The 17,952-nt window shown below is 36.6% G+C and overlaps 1 protein-coding gene across 2 annotated transcripts; it reads left to right on the top strand.

Moving 5' to 3' along the window:
- Positions 1-5,483: 5,483 nt before the first annotated feature.
- boka (BCL2 family apoptosis regulator BOK a) lies at positions 5,484-17,639 on the top strand. Of its 2 annotated transcripts, none has more exons than XM_052131181.1 (5): positions 5,484-5,581; positions 5,860-6,183; positions 7,549-7,677; positions 10,910-11,073; positions 16,624-17,639. In XM_052131181.1, the coding sequence occupies exons 2-5, from the start codon at positions 5,958-5,960 to the stop codon at positions 16,747-16,749; spliced, it is 645 nt and encodes a 214-aa protein (XP_051987141.1). In that variant the 5' UTR covers positions 5,484-5,581; positions 5,860-5,957; the 3' UTR covers positions 16,750-17,639. The 2 variants fall into 2 exon arrangements, with proteins under 2 accessions (XP_051987141.1, XP_051987142.1); XM_052131182.1 differs by having other exon boundaries at positions 5,556-5,703.
- The last annotated feature ends 313 nt before the right edge of the window (positions 17,640-17,952 follow it).

Genomic DNA, 17,952 nt, shown 5'->3' with positions numbered 1-17,952 from the left:
TTTTTTATGAAAGACCTTTAATAATTAGAACTAAAATGTACATGTTCACATTAAACAAAATAATTATCATATAATTTAATGACTGTAGAAACCATGTATAAATGAAAATGTTCACATTAAAAAGAAGAATTATCGTATAATTTAATGACTGTTTAACATTTCAAATATTGGTCCCCCCACCACCATTTTAGGAATACCATCCTTTGGCATTCACTGTCATTTTTGACCAGAAGGTTTAGACGTGTAACCCTTTTTTTAATGATGATAATGATGCCATTTTTTATTCCCTGAAAAGTAAGAACAATACAATTATGCATTTCTTTTGGGATTTTATGCTATTTTATTCTTACATGTAAATGTCAAAAAATTTAATTAAATTGTCAAAGAACAAAATCATTTTTTAAATGTATACTATGTCATATGTCTGTCACACTATGTCTGTCCCTAGTTCCGCCAACTACCAAAGCAACCAGCTGGCAGAGGCTTCTGCGGGGTCTTAAAGGCTTAATTTTAAAATCAGAATCATCTTTATTGCCAAGTATGCTTACACATACAAGGAATTTGTCTCAGTGACAGGAGCTTCCAGTGCACAACAATACAAATACAATACAAAAACAGCAACAAGCCATAGATGATAGTAAAAAAGAATAAAAAATAACTATACACATACGTACATACAGACACATACATAAATTGATACACACATAAACATACATAGTGCAATTCTAATACAAATCTGTTATCTGTTATGTACAGTGCAAAATACAAATGTTATTTATTTTTATTTATTTATTTTTTTTCTCAGAGGAATGAAATAGCTGAAATGGCAGAAGAGGTAGATGTGTTGGATAAATATAAAAAGACTAAACTGTGAATTTCACATAATTATTGCTCAATGGGGCAATTCAACTGTTCATGAGATGGATAGCCTGCGGGAAAAAAACTGTTCCAGTGCCTGATGGTTCTGGTGCTCAGAGCTCTGAAGGCAACAGTTCAAAAAAGGTAATGGGCAGGGCGAGTGGGGTCCAGAGTGATTTTTCCAGCCTTCTCTCTGGAAGAGTATAGGACTATAGAAAGGAGTATAGTAGTGCAGAGTACAGAATCAATGACTGCTGAGTAGAACTGTATCAGCAGCGCCTGTGGCAGGTTGAACTTCCTCAGCTGGCGAAGGAAGTACAACCTCTGCTGGGCCTTTTTCACAATGGAGTCAATGTGTGTCTCCCACTTCAGTTCCAGTGAGATGGTAGTGCCCAGGAACCTGAATGACTCCACTGCTGCCACAGTGCTGTTTAGAATTGTGAGCGGGGTCAGTGTTGGGGTGTTCCTCCTAAAGTCCACAATCAACTCCACTGTTTTGAGTGAGTTCAGCTCAAGGTTGTTATGACTGCACCAGACAGACAGCTGTTCAGCTGATGATGCTGATGACAGTGGTGTCATCTGCAAACTTCAGGAGCTTGACAGAGGGATCCTTGGTGATGCAGTTGTTGGTGTAGTGGGAGAAGAGCAGTGGGGAGAGCACACATCCCTGGGGAGCACCAGTGCTGATTGTACAGGTGCTGGAAGTGAATTTCGCCATATGGGCCTGAAGCCTTCCTTGTCTTTTGTTTCTGAAAAACCTGGCGCACATCAACTTCACAGATCTTAATGCCGTTCGAGTAGCAGGAAGTAGGGAGGAGGGGGGTTGCATGAGGTGTTTTTGTGAAGTGAAGGCCAGAGCGGGTGAGGGGTGTGAGATTGGGCCTTTCAAATCTGCAGTAGAACACATTCAGGTCGTTAGCCAAATGTTGGTCCACCACAGGGTTTGGGGTAGGAGTCCCATAATTTGTGAGTTGTTTCATGCCACTCCACACTGATAAAGTGTCGTTAGCTGAAAACTTGTTTTTCAGCTTCTCAGAGTAAATGTTTTTTAGCCACTCTGATTTCCCTATTCAATGTGTTTCTGGCCTGATTGTACTTAAGATTTTAAGCACCCTCTTTGGCAAGACGAAGCTGTCTGAGGGAATTTTAGGGGAACGGCTGCTCTTTTTTTCCCATTGCACTACAATTAAGCAAAATAAACTTATTAAAATGGATTTAATATTTCTCAAAATTGTTTTATTTTTTAATCCATATGTATTATACAGTAAAAGTTTTGTAAATTATTGAAAATGTTTAAAAGTACACATATTAAACAATTGCTGTTTGTGTAATGTTGTAAATAGTTATTCAAGTGAGTTCTTTTACATTTATTTTAATTATATGACTATATCATTTGCCTGGTATATAACTGTATATATATCATTGCTTAATTTATTGCTTTGTAAACTTTTAATATGCTTAATAAAGTCAGTTTTCCCATCATTATTGGAATGAAGTGAACATATATTGGATACTTACCATACTTTAACACTTTAATTAAACATGTCATTTTAAAATGACATATTACAGCATATGAGTGTGCTTGTGTATAAGATGTGTGGACATTTCCAGACATTTTTATAAGTGGTACACAGGAATTTATGTGCTAGTGCATGGGAGTGCTCAGTTGTGCTTCGGCTGGTGCGCAGAAGTGTTTGGATATGTTTTGACTGGTGTGCAGGAGTCCTGTGCACAAATGTAGTCCATTCCCATAGGTGTACAGTAAATGTATTAGCATGAAATTGTGGCACACTTTCCCATAAAAGTTTAGAAATCAGATTTTTCATTAAGTGTTAACTACAATGCTCACAGTTGCCTTACAGATTTGTGCCTTTAATGTGAATCTTTGCCAGTAAAAGTGTTATTGCTGTAAAAACATTTTAGTAATGTAGATGTGTACTTTAAAAAAAAGCAGTTTAATTAAATTTGGTGCATGACACAATGTTGTCTCCTCTTCGTCAGAGCAGTTGATAATGTCGCTGCTGTCAAGCAGTTTGAGTAGAAACTTTATTGTTGCTTTAAATTAGAAAATTTTCTGTAGAATTCAAATGGGTCACTAGTTTTGCTATCCCAAAGCTCTGGCTATCCCTTTTCGAATGCTGATGTGTGCTGCGGTGGTTCCTGCAAAACCGCTTTTCATTTGCCCGCGAATGACTTATCTCGAAAGTTTTCTTTCTCGTTGTGCAAATCCAAAAATAAACTCATCATCGCTACTGCGGCATGTGGGGAAGTCCATTAAATTTTTTCGATCTGTTTGGAGCAGTGTTGCCAACTTTGGATACCAGGCTGGAGTGAGCTTTTGATGTCTTGGCCAGGGCTGCATTAATGAACAGGCAAATCATCTTTCAATCCAGTAGAGGTCTACACGGGCCTTAAAATGAAACCTGAACTGTACCCAAGACTGTGTGTTCCGGCCCAAACAATACCATCAGATTTTAAGCCCGAACTCAAATTGTTTACTATCTAATGTCTTCTAGCAAGTATTGTTGCAATAGGCTGTATTTTAATTAAGCATATAGGCAACCTTCCTAACAGTGCTGAAACTGTAAAAAAAAAAAAACAAGGCACAGTAGCCCCTTACTACACTAGAGCAGAAGGGAAAATAAGCATTGACTTACCGTTTATTTGCTGAAACTTCACTTGGCGCAGAACAATCGGGAATAATATGAAACACTGCAACGGTCTCCTCTGTGCAGCCTGAACTTGTTCAGATTGTTTAATCTTTTTGACAACTTTGACAATGTGAACATTGACAATGACATTTTAACCCATATAGACAGTGTAAGGGAAATGTTGGCCAAAATAAATAATTGTAACATTAGCTTAGCTGTTGATTGTTAGAGAGAAGGTTATGGAAGTGGACACCCACTGTTGTTGAAAGAAAATTATAAAATGACAATGGATGCAAACAAGTGCTATAGGTGTAATTTATGGGTGGGACATGTCCTTACCACCCTTTGCCTTTGCCAATTTTGTGCCCACCACTTTTGATATAGCTTTCATCAGGTAAGTGTCTAATGCAGAAGAAAAATCTCCAGTTCTTGAGCAGGAGATTCCATTTCATTTGTGTGTGTTATAATCTAGCGCTGAAGTTTGTTATTTTTAAAGTTATGTTGAGTGTTCATTGCGGCTGTTAGCAGTGGCGTTTACTGACAGCGGGCTGCTGGGTTTTTTCTCACACATCCAGACTCAGCTTGCACTCCTTTGCAGTTAAATCACATAGCAAAAAGCAAACAAATGTGTCCCCACTTATAATATACATCCACTGACGAGCAGATGCATTTCTTCACTGATTCAAATAAAAAGTTCTGGAGGCGAAGATTTTACCTTAAGACCAATCAGAAATTCGGAATAAAATTCAGTGATCCATGTTTTTATTTACTAACAAAATCCAATTACTGACAGTGTTAGATGCACGGACCAAGTTATCATATTATTTTTGTGAAATATTTATTGGAGCTCTTAAACTGGTCATCAAGACAGACTGTTTATCAAAATTGTAATATATTATTTGACATAATCTGCACATGACTTAATTAATATTCATGAGTTTCGCCACTTAACTACTCTATTTTTAAAATAAAGTGACGGCCATGCTCTAAACACAATACAAGGGACAATTACTGACTGATGATTGATTTAATACTTTTTTACAGTATCGTATTCATTATGTATTTAATCATTTGTGTATGTATTTAAATATTTATTTAATTTTTTGTAATTAATATTTTTTTTGGAGGAAATGTAGCTTCAATATGATTTTTGTTCTTTTTTAATCATTCTACATTATTATTCAACATCTCAAGTTATTCAACATTTAAAGAAAACCAACATGCTTTGCAAAATACCAGAGAATGTTAATCACAAGGCATGTAAAAACAGATATTTGGGGTACAGTGTTTTTCTGCTTGCTATGGGAAATCCTAACTGGGTGGGTGATTCTAAAGAATGGAAACAGCTTAAAGCAAAAACAATTACGACTTGTAAAACAACTTGTAAAATCATAGATGGGGCTGGGACTGGAGTAACGTAACAATTTCCGTTCAACAATGACAACACTAAAATTACTTTTAAATACATTATGCTTAGCCTATATTCACTAAACTGTAATTGTTGGCATAAAAACTTTAACAATACAGTGAATTTGGGGCTGACAAAAAAGCAAATCAGACTGATAAATAAGCATCATCTATTGTAGTCGTAGCATAAAGTATGTGCAATTGTTTTCCACGTCTAAAAAAACTATATAGGCCTACTGATGGGCCAATCCATCTGTTGTATGACTCGATTTGTTGTTTTTCTGTTCTATTTGCAAAAGGAATGTTTACAAATCCAAAAACTGATATTTACTACTTACACACTAAAGCAGAAGCAATAAAATAACAAATGTTTTTGTGACACACTTAATGTGCATATTACAGCCAGCCAGACAGATAGATATATTTTTGGCTCCTAGTCGAATCATTGTACCTTGAATAACCAAATCTTCGGCTTGCTAAATACTAGGTAGTACAGGCCTATCATGCTCTTCGGGAGGGGCGGGCTATCAAAGCCACAACTCTGCTTATCTCCGCCTTAACGGAGAGCTTATCCATAGAAGGAAACTTCATGTGTGCATGCGTACACAGCCCATCTGACAACAGAACTGAATCTGCGCGGTTTTAATGATCATTCTGTGACCAAGGTGAGATCGAGTCTTTTTAACACATAATGTACGACTTTGAAGCATATTGTAGCTTACCCTTTTAACTAACTAAAGTGTGATATTTACCATGTTCTTCAAATCCAAGATATTTTGTTGTAAAGGTAAGCAAGCAAAGACAGCATTTGCATATAGGCTACTTAATTATTATTATTATTATTATTATTATTATTATTATTATTATTATTATTATTATTATCTTTTTTTCTTGTATTCGATGTTATGACACCAGCTTTTCTCTCTTTTGGATGCATATTAAGACTCCAGCAGACATTGCAAAGAGAAGGAGAAAATACTTCCATACACGGTGCTGGTGGAAGTTGTCAGCTGATTGAGGATAGTTTGTTGTTCTCCGCTCATGAGGGGCATGGAGATGTTGCGCCGCTCCTCAGTGTTTGCGGCTGAAGTCATGGAGGTGTTTGATCGATCCCCGACGGATAAGGAGCTGGTGTCTCAGTCAAAAGTGCTGTGCAGGGATTACATTCACTCCAGGCTCCACCGGGCTGGAATCGGGTGGTCTAAACCGGAGCACGGACCATCGGGAGGAACACTGGCTGAAGTATCTTCAGTCCTGCTGTGGTTAGGTAGGTAGGACTAGGACATATGAGATTTCGCCTGTGTACTTTGAATCATGTTGGGGATTTCAATGGCGCTCATGAATAGAAATCGTTTGGTATAAATGGGAACCATGATGATGGACTACGGTCTAGTCCAGTCAAGTAGGCAAATTAAATGACATTTAAATGGATATGTAATGAACACAGGCCAATGTAATAAAAGGTTTATTCTTTGATCATAATGTTTAAAAGGTGCTGAAGAAGGTCACTGTGTTTTATGTAACCTATTTATACACACTTTTGATAATGTATGTATTGACTTTTGTTGGGTTAAACTGGAAACATTGTAAGACTAACAGCTAAAAGTACAGACCTTCATGTCAAATTTATTATTTTCTTTAGTTGTGCTGTGGTTCATAAAAATATCAGTGGTATATTGGCCATCCTTGAATGTCCCATGTGCTTTCAGAAGCTAGAATAAACCCATGTGTTTCTCAACTTCCTCATAATCAAAGCATAGGATTTCATAAGAATTTACAACACACTTATAAGGTTCATCCGTGTGTCACCCACTGAAATGTATTGCCAAGTACTTTGCCTTTGTACCATGTTCATTTACATGCATTGTTGGCTACTTTGAGATCTTCCTTTATTGCTGTGTCATGCTGTTAAACATTATGAGAAGGATGATCTAGAGCTACAAGCCCCCTAGACATATGCCATATGACTGGCATCTGTGTTATTCTATCATCTTAACTGCCATTGCTCTGTAAGAACCAGTTTTTCTCCTCTAAGTAAACAGGAAATTTAATGGAATACAAATGGGTTATGGGGAAAGCTGCTTTTTATGGAATACGCATGAAAACATGCAGATCATTAACACAAGGAAGATTGAGGGTTCCCCACCCACACTTAAACAGATTAACCCTATATTGTCCTTGACCTATTAAAGTCCTCCACATTGTGACAAACAACAAGCACTGTATGCCTTCCAACACACCTCACCCACCTGAATCACCTACATTTAGACGTGGGACATAACTTAACTAATCTGAAAGGCTTATTTGTTCACTAATGGAACCTCACTCCAGTAATCAATAGGTTATATTATTCCCTACTTATTATTCATAGAGGATAAGGCCATATAAAATACTTAAAAGTAATAATCTCTTTCTAAAGTATCACTCCTTTTAGGCCTGTAATATGGATAAATAGTGGTAATAGTGCAGCCATGTTGTTGAGTCATTGTTTGAAGCCGCACTGAAAAAGTGATTTTATTAGATAAGAATCTCAATTTTATTTTCATGTGATGAGAAAACTGATAGCTTGAGCCAAGGCAAGAAAACACATTTTCTCTCTCTCTCTCTCTCTCTCTCTCTCTCTGTCTCCTAGGTGACGAGCTGGAGTACCTGCGTCCAAATGTATACCGCAATGTAGCACGACAGCTCAACATTACTGTTGCCTCTGAGAATATCGTTTCTGATGCATTTTTGGCCGTCGCTGCAGAAATTTTCTCCACAGGTTGGTCAACATGCTCCTGCCTGAGTCTTGATGTACATTTACTAGGGAAAACAATTTATATTGATGAAAAGCTTCTAATACCTGCCTCCAGTTCCAGAGTTGTTGTCCATGCTGCCAGTTTAACCAGAGCAAAAATTAACACTAAAATCAGTGAATTATTAAAACACACACACACACACACACACACACACACACACACACACACACACACACACACATGTTGTGTTTCCATGTTTTATGGGGACTTTCCATAGACATAATGGTTTTTATACTGTACAAACTTTATATTCTATCCCCTAAACCTAACCCTACCCCTAAACCTAAACCTCACAGAAAACTTTCTGCATTTTTACATTTTCAAAAAACATAATTTAGTATGATTTATAAGCTGTTTTCCTCATGGGGACCAACAAAATGTCCCCACAAGGTCAAAAATTTCGGGTTTTACTATCCTTATGGGGACATTTGGTCCCCACAAAGTGATAAATACACGCTCACACATACACACACACACACACACACACACACACACACACACACACAATGAAACATGGTATGTTTGCTCTGCATTTTATATGTTATATAGCAGAATCAGCATGGAATGTACTGTCTATACATTTTACAGTTCTTTTAAAAGTGATTTATTGAGAGACCCAAGCTTTGGTCCTTTTAAGGAAGAAAAAGAATGATCCTTTCTGACATTTATATATACAAACAGAGACAGTGCCGCACTCGTCCAGAGAATTCTGACAGCACCATAAAATATTTATTTTTCTTCAAGTAAACAGTGTCTGGGCACCATGGAAGTTCTCATTCCCTTTGCTGCATATATTCGCATATGTAGTGCAAACCCATGGGATTCAGATTAGTTCACATAACAATAAAGCTTATTTGATCTCCCATGTTTTAAGGTTTGCAAATCTCCAACATGCACCCTTGCACCTCCTAACCTGTCCTGAAGCAGAATAGCTGATGTGCTCTGGTATGATCGTCATGCCCAGATTCAGCTCCCGGAATGCTGTTTTGCTCAAGTATTGTTGTATTTCTTAAAAAACAAACTTTTAAAGGATTTGAGGAGATTGATTACTAGTTATTAATTACTAAGAGTAATTTATGACAGAATTTAAAATTTTGGGTGAACTATGAACTCCGGTGCACTCAGTAAGTTTTTATTTATGTAATCTTGGAATTACACTGACACCTAGGGACATGGGTGGAGCATCATTCAAACGAAATAGTTTGAGAATAGAAATTCAATATCCAAAGTTGGCCATGAGTGAAAGTGTCCAATAGCTGGCCAGTTTACTGAAATTAGTTGAGTAGTATTCAGTTGGTCGTGTGATACTTACATGGTAGCCTCCATGAGGGGACCCGCTCCATGTAAAATAAAACCGCTTTTGTAAGGTAACAGATCAGAATGGTGTCTTCATATCATATCTAACATATCATATATAATTTCTTTAGAAGTAAAACCTTTTTAATAAGGGACAAAATTACTGAGTGCACCTTTTAAATTGTCAGTGTGATACAAGGATCATTGTTGTTATTGGAAGTGACCACTGTCTCAACTCAGCAACACATTACCCAATCTTTTAGAAAACACGTTTCAGTGTGTTAGCTATTAAAAGGGAAACCTCACACAGTCACAACATTGATGCAAGTGATGAAGCTAAATCATTGTCATAATCATTGTATTATTGTTGTATGTTTGAAAGCCCAGATCAGTTTTTGATAGTGCTTCTATATAGCAATGGATTGTATTGTTGAAAAGGATTATGGTGATTGTCCTGTATTTTTGAGCATAAATATCAGAGAGTCTGTGTGTGCCCATATTTATTGAATTACTGTAGTAATTATACTGCAAGATATGACTTCTGGAATGTGAACTCGGCAAGTAACTGTCTTGCCAGAGATAGTGAGAGGGAATTTTTTGTTGTTTATCTTAAACTTTAAACCCAGCATTTATTTCTGATATGCCTCAATATGGTTTCCTATTCTTACTTTGCCTTTTGTGCTTCCTATGTGTGCTAGTCTCAGATTACGTGTCTGACCACTACAAGATATTTCCGGGGGTGGGCTGGCAGCTTTAATAAGTTACATTTCATGCTGTAAACACTAACCAAAATATTCCAAAAAGTACCATGATACTGTGAAGTTATGGGAAATATACTATGGTTGTACCATGGTATTCTTTGAAGTACCTTGGAGCACCATGTAAATACCATGGTACATGAATATAGTAGTCATTCATTACCATGGTATATGTCAAATTATCAAGTATAGGAAACCATGACTGTGCCATGGTACAACCATAGTACATTTGAAAGGAAATGTATTCTGTACATATTCTGTAAAAATGCATTCAGTATATGTATTCATGTTTTTTAAGGTACAGGCAGATCTTTTGGAATAGTGTATCAAGGGATTCTTAGTCTATTAGTGCAAAAGAGGCCTTTTGTTTTCTTTGGTTTATTACACTAGCTCTAATAAATCAGGATGCCCACTTAACATAATCGTTTACAGAGAGCCTATTTGCTGTGGTGAAGAAAAGTTCCTTGTGTCCCTCTGTTCCAGACTGTCTGACAGCTTGCCTGGCTGCTAATACAGTTATGTAACATTAACCCACCCCCTTGTGCAGTACAATGATTTTGCTGTCTTAATAAAGGGGTTAGGGATTGTCCTATTAATATGTTCTTGTATAATCTGCTGTCCCAGTGACTCACCTGGTTATATATGCAGTCAGAAACAGAAACAGTTGTTTGACTCAGGCTAACATGCAGACACAGACTTGGCAAATAGTATTTAAATCGGTTAGAACAGTCAAGACTATGAGATTTATAGGATAGTTCATCCAATTCTGTCATCATTTACGGTGTCATTTAATGTTGTTCCAAACCCATATGACTTTCTTTCTTCCATGGAAAACAAAAGCAGATGTTAGGCAGAATGTTAAGTGGCTGACTTTCTCACACACCATTCACCATAATTACATCTTTTTTCTCCATACAATGATAGTGAGTGGTGACTGAAGTGGAAAGATAAGTCATACGAATATAACATGACGCTGAGTAAATTATGGATGAACTATCCCTTTAACCTGCTTATTTTCAGATAGGTTGCAAATTAATTAAGCTATGATTGGGTTACTTGTTTGAATAAGATCATACTGTTAAATGGTTTATATACAGTACATATATACTGTAGATGTCTATCTTTGTCTGTCTTCATACAGGTGTAACTTGGGGGAAGATTGTGTCTCTGTACGCAGTGGCTGGAGCTTTAGCTGTGGACTGTGTCCGGCATGGCCATCCAGCCATGGTACACACCATTGTTGACTGTATGGGAGAGTTTGTCCGCAAGAGCCTTGTGTCCTGGTTAAAAAGGAGAGGAGGCTGGGTAAGAAATTAATCCATTTATAGCACATTTATTTTCTATGGAAACAACATAAATGTTGGCACACTGTTGCTCCCAAAAATACTAAAATTGCAAGCGAAATGCATCAGATGCAACATTTTTGATAATGTCTCCACATGAGTGTGGCTTACAACAAAAACCTGAACCAGGAAATTTAATGAAGTGTGTTTTGCATATAAGTGTATTTTTTGACTTGGTTATACGTCTGCGAGTTCACCAAAGACCAAATATACTTATATTCAAGATCTATTCTCTAAAAGCAAGTCTAAATATCTTATATGCTGCTTCTCAGGTGAATGCATCTATTTTTAAATGATTTTTAGATATTTAAATATATTTGTATTTTTTATATTTTGTTCAACATTCTCAGATAAAAACAATTCTTCTGCAGTATAGTTGCTAAATTAATGTGCAGTGACACATATACTGTATTATGATACAATAAGTCACAAGCCATCACGCTATAATCTAGCTGCAGCAAGTGCGGCTAGATTATGTGCACGAGGTACAAGCGTTGCTGTGACAGAGTGTGCTTCAGCCGGATACAGTTTCAATCTCTTCCCCTTTGATCGGGACACTTCGTGCAACTCATAGAAGAGGCTCCAGTTTTGTAGTTATTTACTTGACCTGCTTCCTTATTATTTGAACGTTAATAAAGCTATAATGCATTAAATATAATTGCATTAAAGAAGAAACACTGGGATCAGGGCTGGACTGGTAATCTGGAATACCAGGCATTTTCCCGGTGGGCCGATGCACTTTTGGGCCATTCAGGGGCAGAATGGCCATCGGGAGAACCGAGCGGGCCGGTGGTTCGGCTGCGAAACGTGCCGAATGGGCTGCGATAAGCAACAATGAGCAGAACGAGCAAATATGCAGAACGGACCACAAAACGGCGCCGTGCAGAAAAGGACAGCGAACACCCCACCCTCCGCTCAACAGTTGGGCCAGTTCCCTGTTAAAATCCCGGGCCGATTTCTCTTCCCAGTCCAGCCCTGACCAGGATGTTTCCTTTAAAGACGTTCGACCAGAAAGTTTTGCTTCAGTGGAGAGGCAGCTCCGGCTCCGCGTATTCCATAACGAGAGTGCTTCTGTATTTACTTAGTAGTTATTTTTGTATAATTCCCTCATATTGTGCATCTGGACTGTGAGCTGTGTTTTCTCCCTCTCCTCAGTCAGGCGTGAGCTGCAGTGCTGCTCTCGCGCCCCATCATTAGAGTTTCGTATGATCTCATGTTACGTTAAATGACATCAAATGACTATTTGACAATGAAAATTTTTGTTGCCAATTTTTTTATGTCGATGTTGTCTATAACGTCCACTAATAGTTTCAGCCCTATTTATGAAGTCATAATTAGCCATAGTACCTATGATTTGTGTGGATGTGATTAAAAGCCTCTTGTGTTAATTTCACCAGGAACTGCAAAACTTTGAAAGCGGCACGTAAAACTCAGTTTGGAAAAATGTAGTTAGAATAACTTACATTTTTTGAGACAAGGTTGCAAACATCTGTGTAAACACACTGCTTTCATGTGATTTCTGTGATGCAGCTGTGGAGTAAAATTGCTCTAGATAGGCAAAACACGAGAACTGTTTCATAACGCCAATGGGTTATATCCCAGTTTTTAGAACTGGAAGAAATAGGTGCTCCTACATAGTTCTGAATTTGTGTGCTGTTCATTTTATTTCTACCAACATAACATTGACCTCCTTTTATTATTCCTGAAATTCATTTTTAATGGTGGTTTCTCAGTTATGGCCTGTGATGTCAGAGCAGGGGTAGGCAACTATTTTGGTAAAGGGGCCACATTGGACTTTAACTAGTGCACAAGGGGCCGTATTGTATTCCTTTTGAGATACAATGTTCCACATTGATTTGGTTTTTGTATCTTTTAAGCCCAGAAATATTTGTGTACTCCATTTTCTTAAGTGTATATGTGACTAATGTGACTATTCTGCAATTGCCGAAAGTATTGTATTGCTCTGCAAAGGTAGATACTTTTCTATCAGGCATTAAATAACTGAATAAAGACTGAGCTGATTATTAATTATTTATTTTACCATCTCTACTTCCTTGTTAATTTATTATTCAATTTAACACTCTACAACATTTTAATCAAATAAATAGAAAAGTATAGAACTTTTAATGTTTGTCGCAAAGTAGGCGAGTTTACTTATTTTATTCTCAAAACGTTACCCGTTTACATGCTAAAATGGTCATGATGTTGGTCTCGTCAATGGTTTGACTTTCCATTCAGCACACAAGTGAAAAAAAACAGGCTTATGACTATGATAAATGATTACTACAAGAGTTAGATTAATATAAAGGTGGGAGGGGACTAAAAAAATAAATATCTCTCGCTTGCTTTTCCTCGAAAGTCAATGACGCAGAGATCTACTTTTTATTTAATTTAATCACTGAGAAGGTTTATCTGCAAATTTAGTAGCATCAAACATTAAAACCAGCCTTAAGAATGGACACATGGTGGCTGTATAACACTTTTACTTGAGCAGAATATTGCACTAGAGAACACTAGGTTTGTTCAAAGGGGAAGGCAAGGTCTAGAAAGGGCACACTAGCACGCATGGTTGCCAGATTGCACAAAATAAGTATAATGTTAGGTGGAATATTTCCAATTTGCGCAAGTGTAAATCTCAAATTGGGAATGATGCGTCACTTATCTGGTAACCCTGAGCTTGTGGAGGCGTGTTAGGTCCCAATGCGTGATATCTGAAATATCCAATGACCAAAAAACAAACGCTTTTGAGATAAATGAACCACGGGCCACGTTGAACCATGTGGAGGGCCAAATCCGGCCTGCGGGCCGTAAGTTGCCCAGGTCTGTGTTAGAGGGTCTTTTATCAGTTAAACTATACTTAAAGGTATTTCTTTTTTATATAACTAAGCTAAAATAATGCCTTTCCAGTTTTGCCAATATATAAAGACAGAACATTCAACGTTTATGCTGCTTTTTTCTTGGGTGGAAATCAGATTAATCTCTGAAGATGGGCACAGTTCAGCGAACCTGTTGAATGAGGAGCTGTGCTGGTATGTGTGCCTTTGTTTGCAGGGCATGCCTGTGGTGTCTGTTCATTAGACTGTCTTTGTTCAGGTAGATTCAACATAACCCTGAGGCAGTCATAACACGTGTCCATGTCCAACTCTTACAGACTCTTTCTTTCTAGCAAACTGTCTCTGAATCTACATGTTCTAGGCCTGCTTTTGGTACATTACTGTGGCAGGGCGGAGGGTGGGACCGGGTCGTGATTATACACACACATGACGGACATGCCCATAAACGATCTCTCTCTCTCTTGCACCATCCTCCGCACCATCCTCCACAGTCAGCCTTTAGAACTCTTGATTAGCCTGATAAGGGACCGGGTGTGTAGAATCACGACCCCACCCTCTGCCCTGCCACAAATACTTTGTCCATAATGATTAAGACAGTAAGCTTGATGTCTGTTGTTTAGAAAGATCAACATCAGATATGTTATATTACTTGTTTGGAAATATACATGATGACTATTAAAGTATCAACTTAGTTCAAAGTTGGTTTTAGTATTCTTTTGAAAGCTGCGGTGGGAAAAGGGAAATTTAATTGGATGGGTTAAAAATCATAATGGTTGCTTCAAGCAAAATCATTCTCAGCATTCGTCAAGGTGTTCTTCTTGGGAGTGTCCTGATTTTGTAACTGCTGTTTTTGTACAAAATGGTCACACCCTCACACTGAATTGAACCTGAAAACTGAGGACTTTTTGTTGGGAGCATTAATTGAGAATCTGTGTGGCATAAATGAGGACTGGCTGCACATTCTTTTCCATGCTGTTGATTTGAGTATGTGGGCACTTGTGTCTACGTGCCATTTGGTGTGTTTTGGTCTACGGGATTGCCCTGGGAACTAAACTCTCACTCACACACACTCACACACACACACACACACATAGACAGACAGAGCAAGAGAGAGAGAGAGAGAGAGAGAGATTCAAAAACATTACTGAGTAGCATACAATTCCTAATTAAGGGATACCCCCATATTTTCTTTGTTTTTCTTGATCCATCAATTTGTTTCTTGATGAATTTCCCTTTCAAGAGAGAGAGAGAGAGAAAGAGAGAGGATTTTTATTTCTGGCTTCTGCCATAGAGAAATGCTGTGAAGTAATTTTATATTTTGTGATGCAGGAATGTCTATGTATATGATATGTATTTATATATACTTTATATTGTGTGTGTTTATATTGTGACAACAAAAATGTCATTGCTAAGGGAAACTGTGTGTGTGTGTGTGTGTGTGTGTGTGTGTGTGTGTGTGTGTGTGACACACACACACACACAGTTTCCCTTAGCAATGACATTTTTGTTGTTGGCCATCCAAACAAATGGAACAATCCATGCTGAAATATAAGACATTTATGCCTCTGAATATTGCTTTTGGCGAAAAGGTATGGAGGGACAAATTACTCAAAATGAAATCATTAAATACATATTTTTATAAATAATTTAATACGTAGTGAATTAGTTAATTAAATGCATCATTAAATAAATAATTACATATTTAAATATATCATTATATACATAGTGAAGTAATTACATGCAAAATTAAATACATATTTAAATAAATAATTAAATGCATAATGGAATTGAAAAAAAAGCTATACAAATATTACATTCAAGTTTCAAGTTTTATTTTTCACATACATAACCATAAACAGTACGACATGTAGTGAAATTCTTGATACGACTTTTCTCCCCACAGTTTATGATAAAGATATATATATATATATATATATATATATATATATATATATATATATATATACTGTATATAGATAAGGAGTAGAAATAGAAGTAAAACCACAATAATAAAAATATATATTTTTTAAAACATGCCCATTTAAAAACAATAAAATACACAATACAATAGGGAAAAGAGAAATATACTATATGTACAAAGTATGCATATGAATATGAAATAGTGCATTGTGAAAGATGTAAAGTAGCAGCAACACTTTGACTGGTAATATAAATATTGTGCAGGGTAAAGTGCAATTGTGCATTAATGCATTAATGATAAAATCATTAAATAAATAAATAAATGCCCTTGTATTTTATTTTAGCACTATTTTTTGGTTTATATTACATTTATACATGAGCTTCTAGTCTTTTCATTTTAAATTTCAGGGTTATGGCACTTTACTCCTCGACAGTGGGCAGTTTTTGATATATATATATGATTTAATAAAGCATTTAATTAATTCACTAGTTCTTTTTATATTTAAATATTCACTATGTATTTAATGATTTAATTTGGAGAATTTGGCCCTCCATAATAGGGCACATACTTGAGTGCAAACAGATATATATTAGCCTTTTTTTTAAAAAAAAGAAAAGAAAAGAAAAGCTTTGTTTTAGGTGTTTAATGAAAAATTCCATATGTACAGTAAATGTTTTGTGCTGTTTTTATTGTATTTATCAGCACAACCGAGTAAAGTTTTTTTGTATTTAAATGTGTTTTCTGTGCTCTCTTACAGACAGATATCACAAAGTGTGTAGTCAATACAGACCCCAGTTTCCGTTCTCACTGGTTAGTGGCAGCTGCCTGCGCCTGCGGTCACTACTTCAAGGTTGTGGTATTCTATCTGCTTAGGGAAAAATGAAGGGTGACATTAGGAAGTGATGGACTGCTGGACTCTGGCAGAAGGGGTCTCTACTCACCACTTCAGTCTTTCACTGCTCTTGATGTGTTTACGCTTGCACAGAGTTTGCACTTTTACTTTAATGGACACTCTTGGGCTCCAGGATGGACCGTTATCTTCGAGGCTTTGTTATATGTTTAACCTGGCCTCTTGCACTCTTAAGGCATTCCTTGCTGTTACTAGTTCTTTCTGAACATAGTGCTGATATGTAGAATGTCAAGTCCAGTGGGACACAACTTAGTGGAAGCTACCATGACCTTTGTATTTGCAGTGGAATATAATGCTTGTGCAATGAATATGTACTTGGCTTGATACTACCTAGCCCAACGTTGGCTTATTAGATGTTTTTTGTAATTGATCTTGCATTTTTCAATGTCTTAAATTGATCTCAGCTGGATTAGAAAATCCAGTTGAGATCCAAAATGCAGTTTAATAAACCTATAAGCAAATTGCTTTAAGTGGAATGGATATCAAAGGATTATACTCCTTTATATTTCACAAATGAAATGTTTATTAAGGGTTTAATTATGAAATTGGCCACAGGAGAGTGAAAGTATGTAAAAACAGATTTTGGTTGGCTTATAATCAAATATTATTTGAATTATGCTCACCACTGAGCAAGCAGAGAATATGCAAATGATCTGTAATATTTCATTTCATGTTATATTTCAAGTCTGGACCTGTCAACCAGTATATGACTGCCTCAACAGTCCTGAGCATTCAACAGTCATGTATGGGCTGTTTTTTTTGTATTTATTTTTCTTGTTATTTGTTCTTCCCCTTATGTTTCATTTGTTGTGTTATTTCTGGTATTGCTGGTACCACCCTGAAAAACTGTAAGATATTATGAACCATCACTAATAATAACTTAAAACCTGCCATTTTATAATTGTATTTGTTTTGTTCTATTTTATATTTTAGTTCATAAAAATGATTCTGTGAATAATGACACATTGTTTGTGTGTGTCACACTGAATGTATGCAAAAAATAAAATAAAAAATGTTTTTTATTGATGATACATTTGTGAAACATTCTTGTTCCACATGCTTGTCTTGTGGTTGAATGATCATTAACACAAAACTTTCACCTTCATACTGATATATATATATATATATGCAACATTAGAGTAAACCATAATTTTTATTTGTATAGGCTTAGTGCCT

The sequence above is a fragment of the Xyrauchen texanus genome, chromosome 7 (assembly GCF_025860055.1).
Source record: "Xyrauchen texanus isolate HMW12.3.18 chromosome 7, RBS_HiC_50CHRs, whole genome shotgun sequence".
Taxonomy (NCBI): Eukaryota; Metazoa; Chordata; class Actinopteri; order Cypriniformes; family Catostomidae; genus Xyrauchen; species Xyrauchen texanus.
Note: the sequence above shows the minus strand (reverse complement) of the source record. Positions and strands in the feature narration are given on the sequence as shown.

Excerpts from the sequence above, each read along its gene's own strand:
- boka (XM_052131181.1), top strand. The coding sequence starts at position 5,958 with ATGAGGGGCATGGAGATGTTGCGCCGCTCCTCAGTGTTTGCGGCTGAA. Across the intron at positions 6,184-7,548 it reads TTCAGTCCTGCTGTGGTTAG|GTGACGAGCTGGAGTACCTG; the intron begins GTAGGTAGGACT and ends TCTGTCTCCTAG. Across the intron at positions 7,678-10,909 it reads TGCAGAAATTTTCTCCACAG|GTGTAACTTGGGGGAAGATT; the intron begins GTTGGTCAACAT and ends GTCTTCATACAG.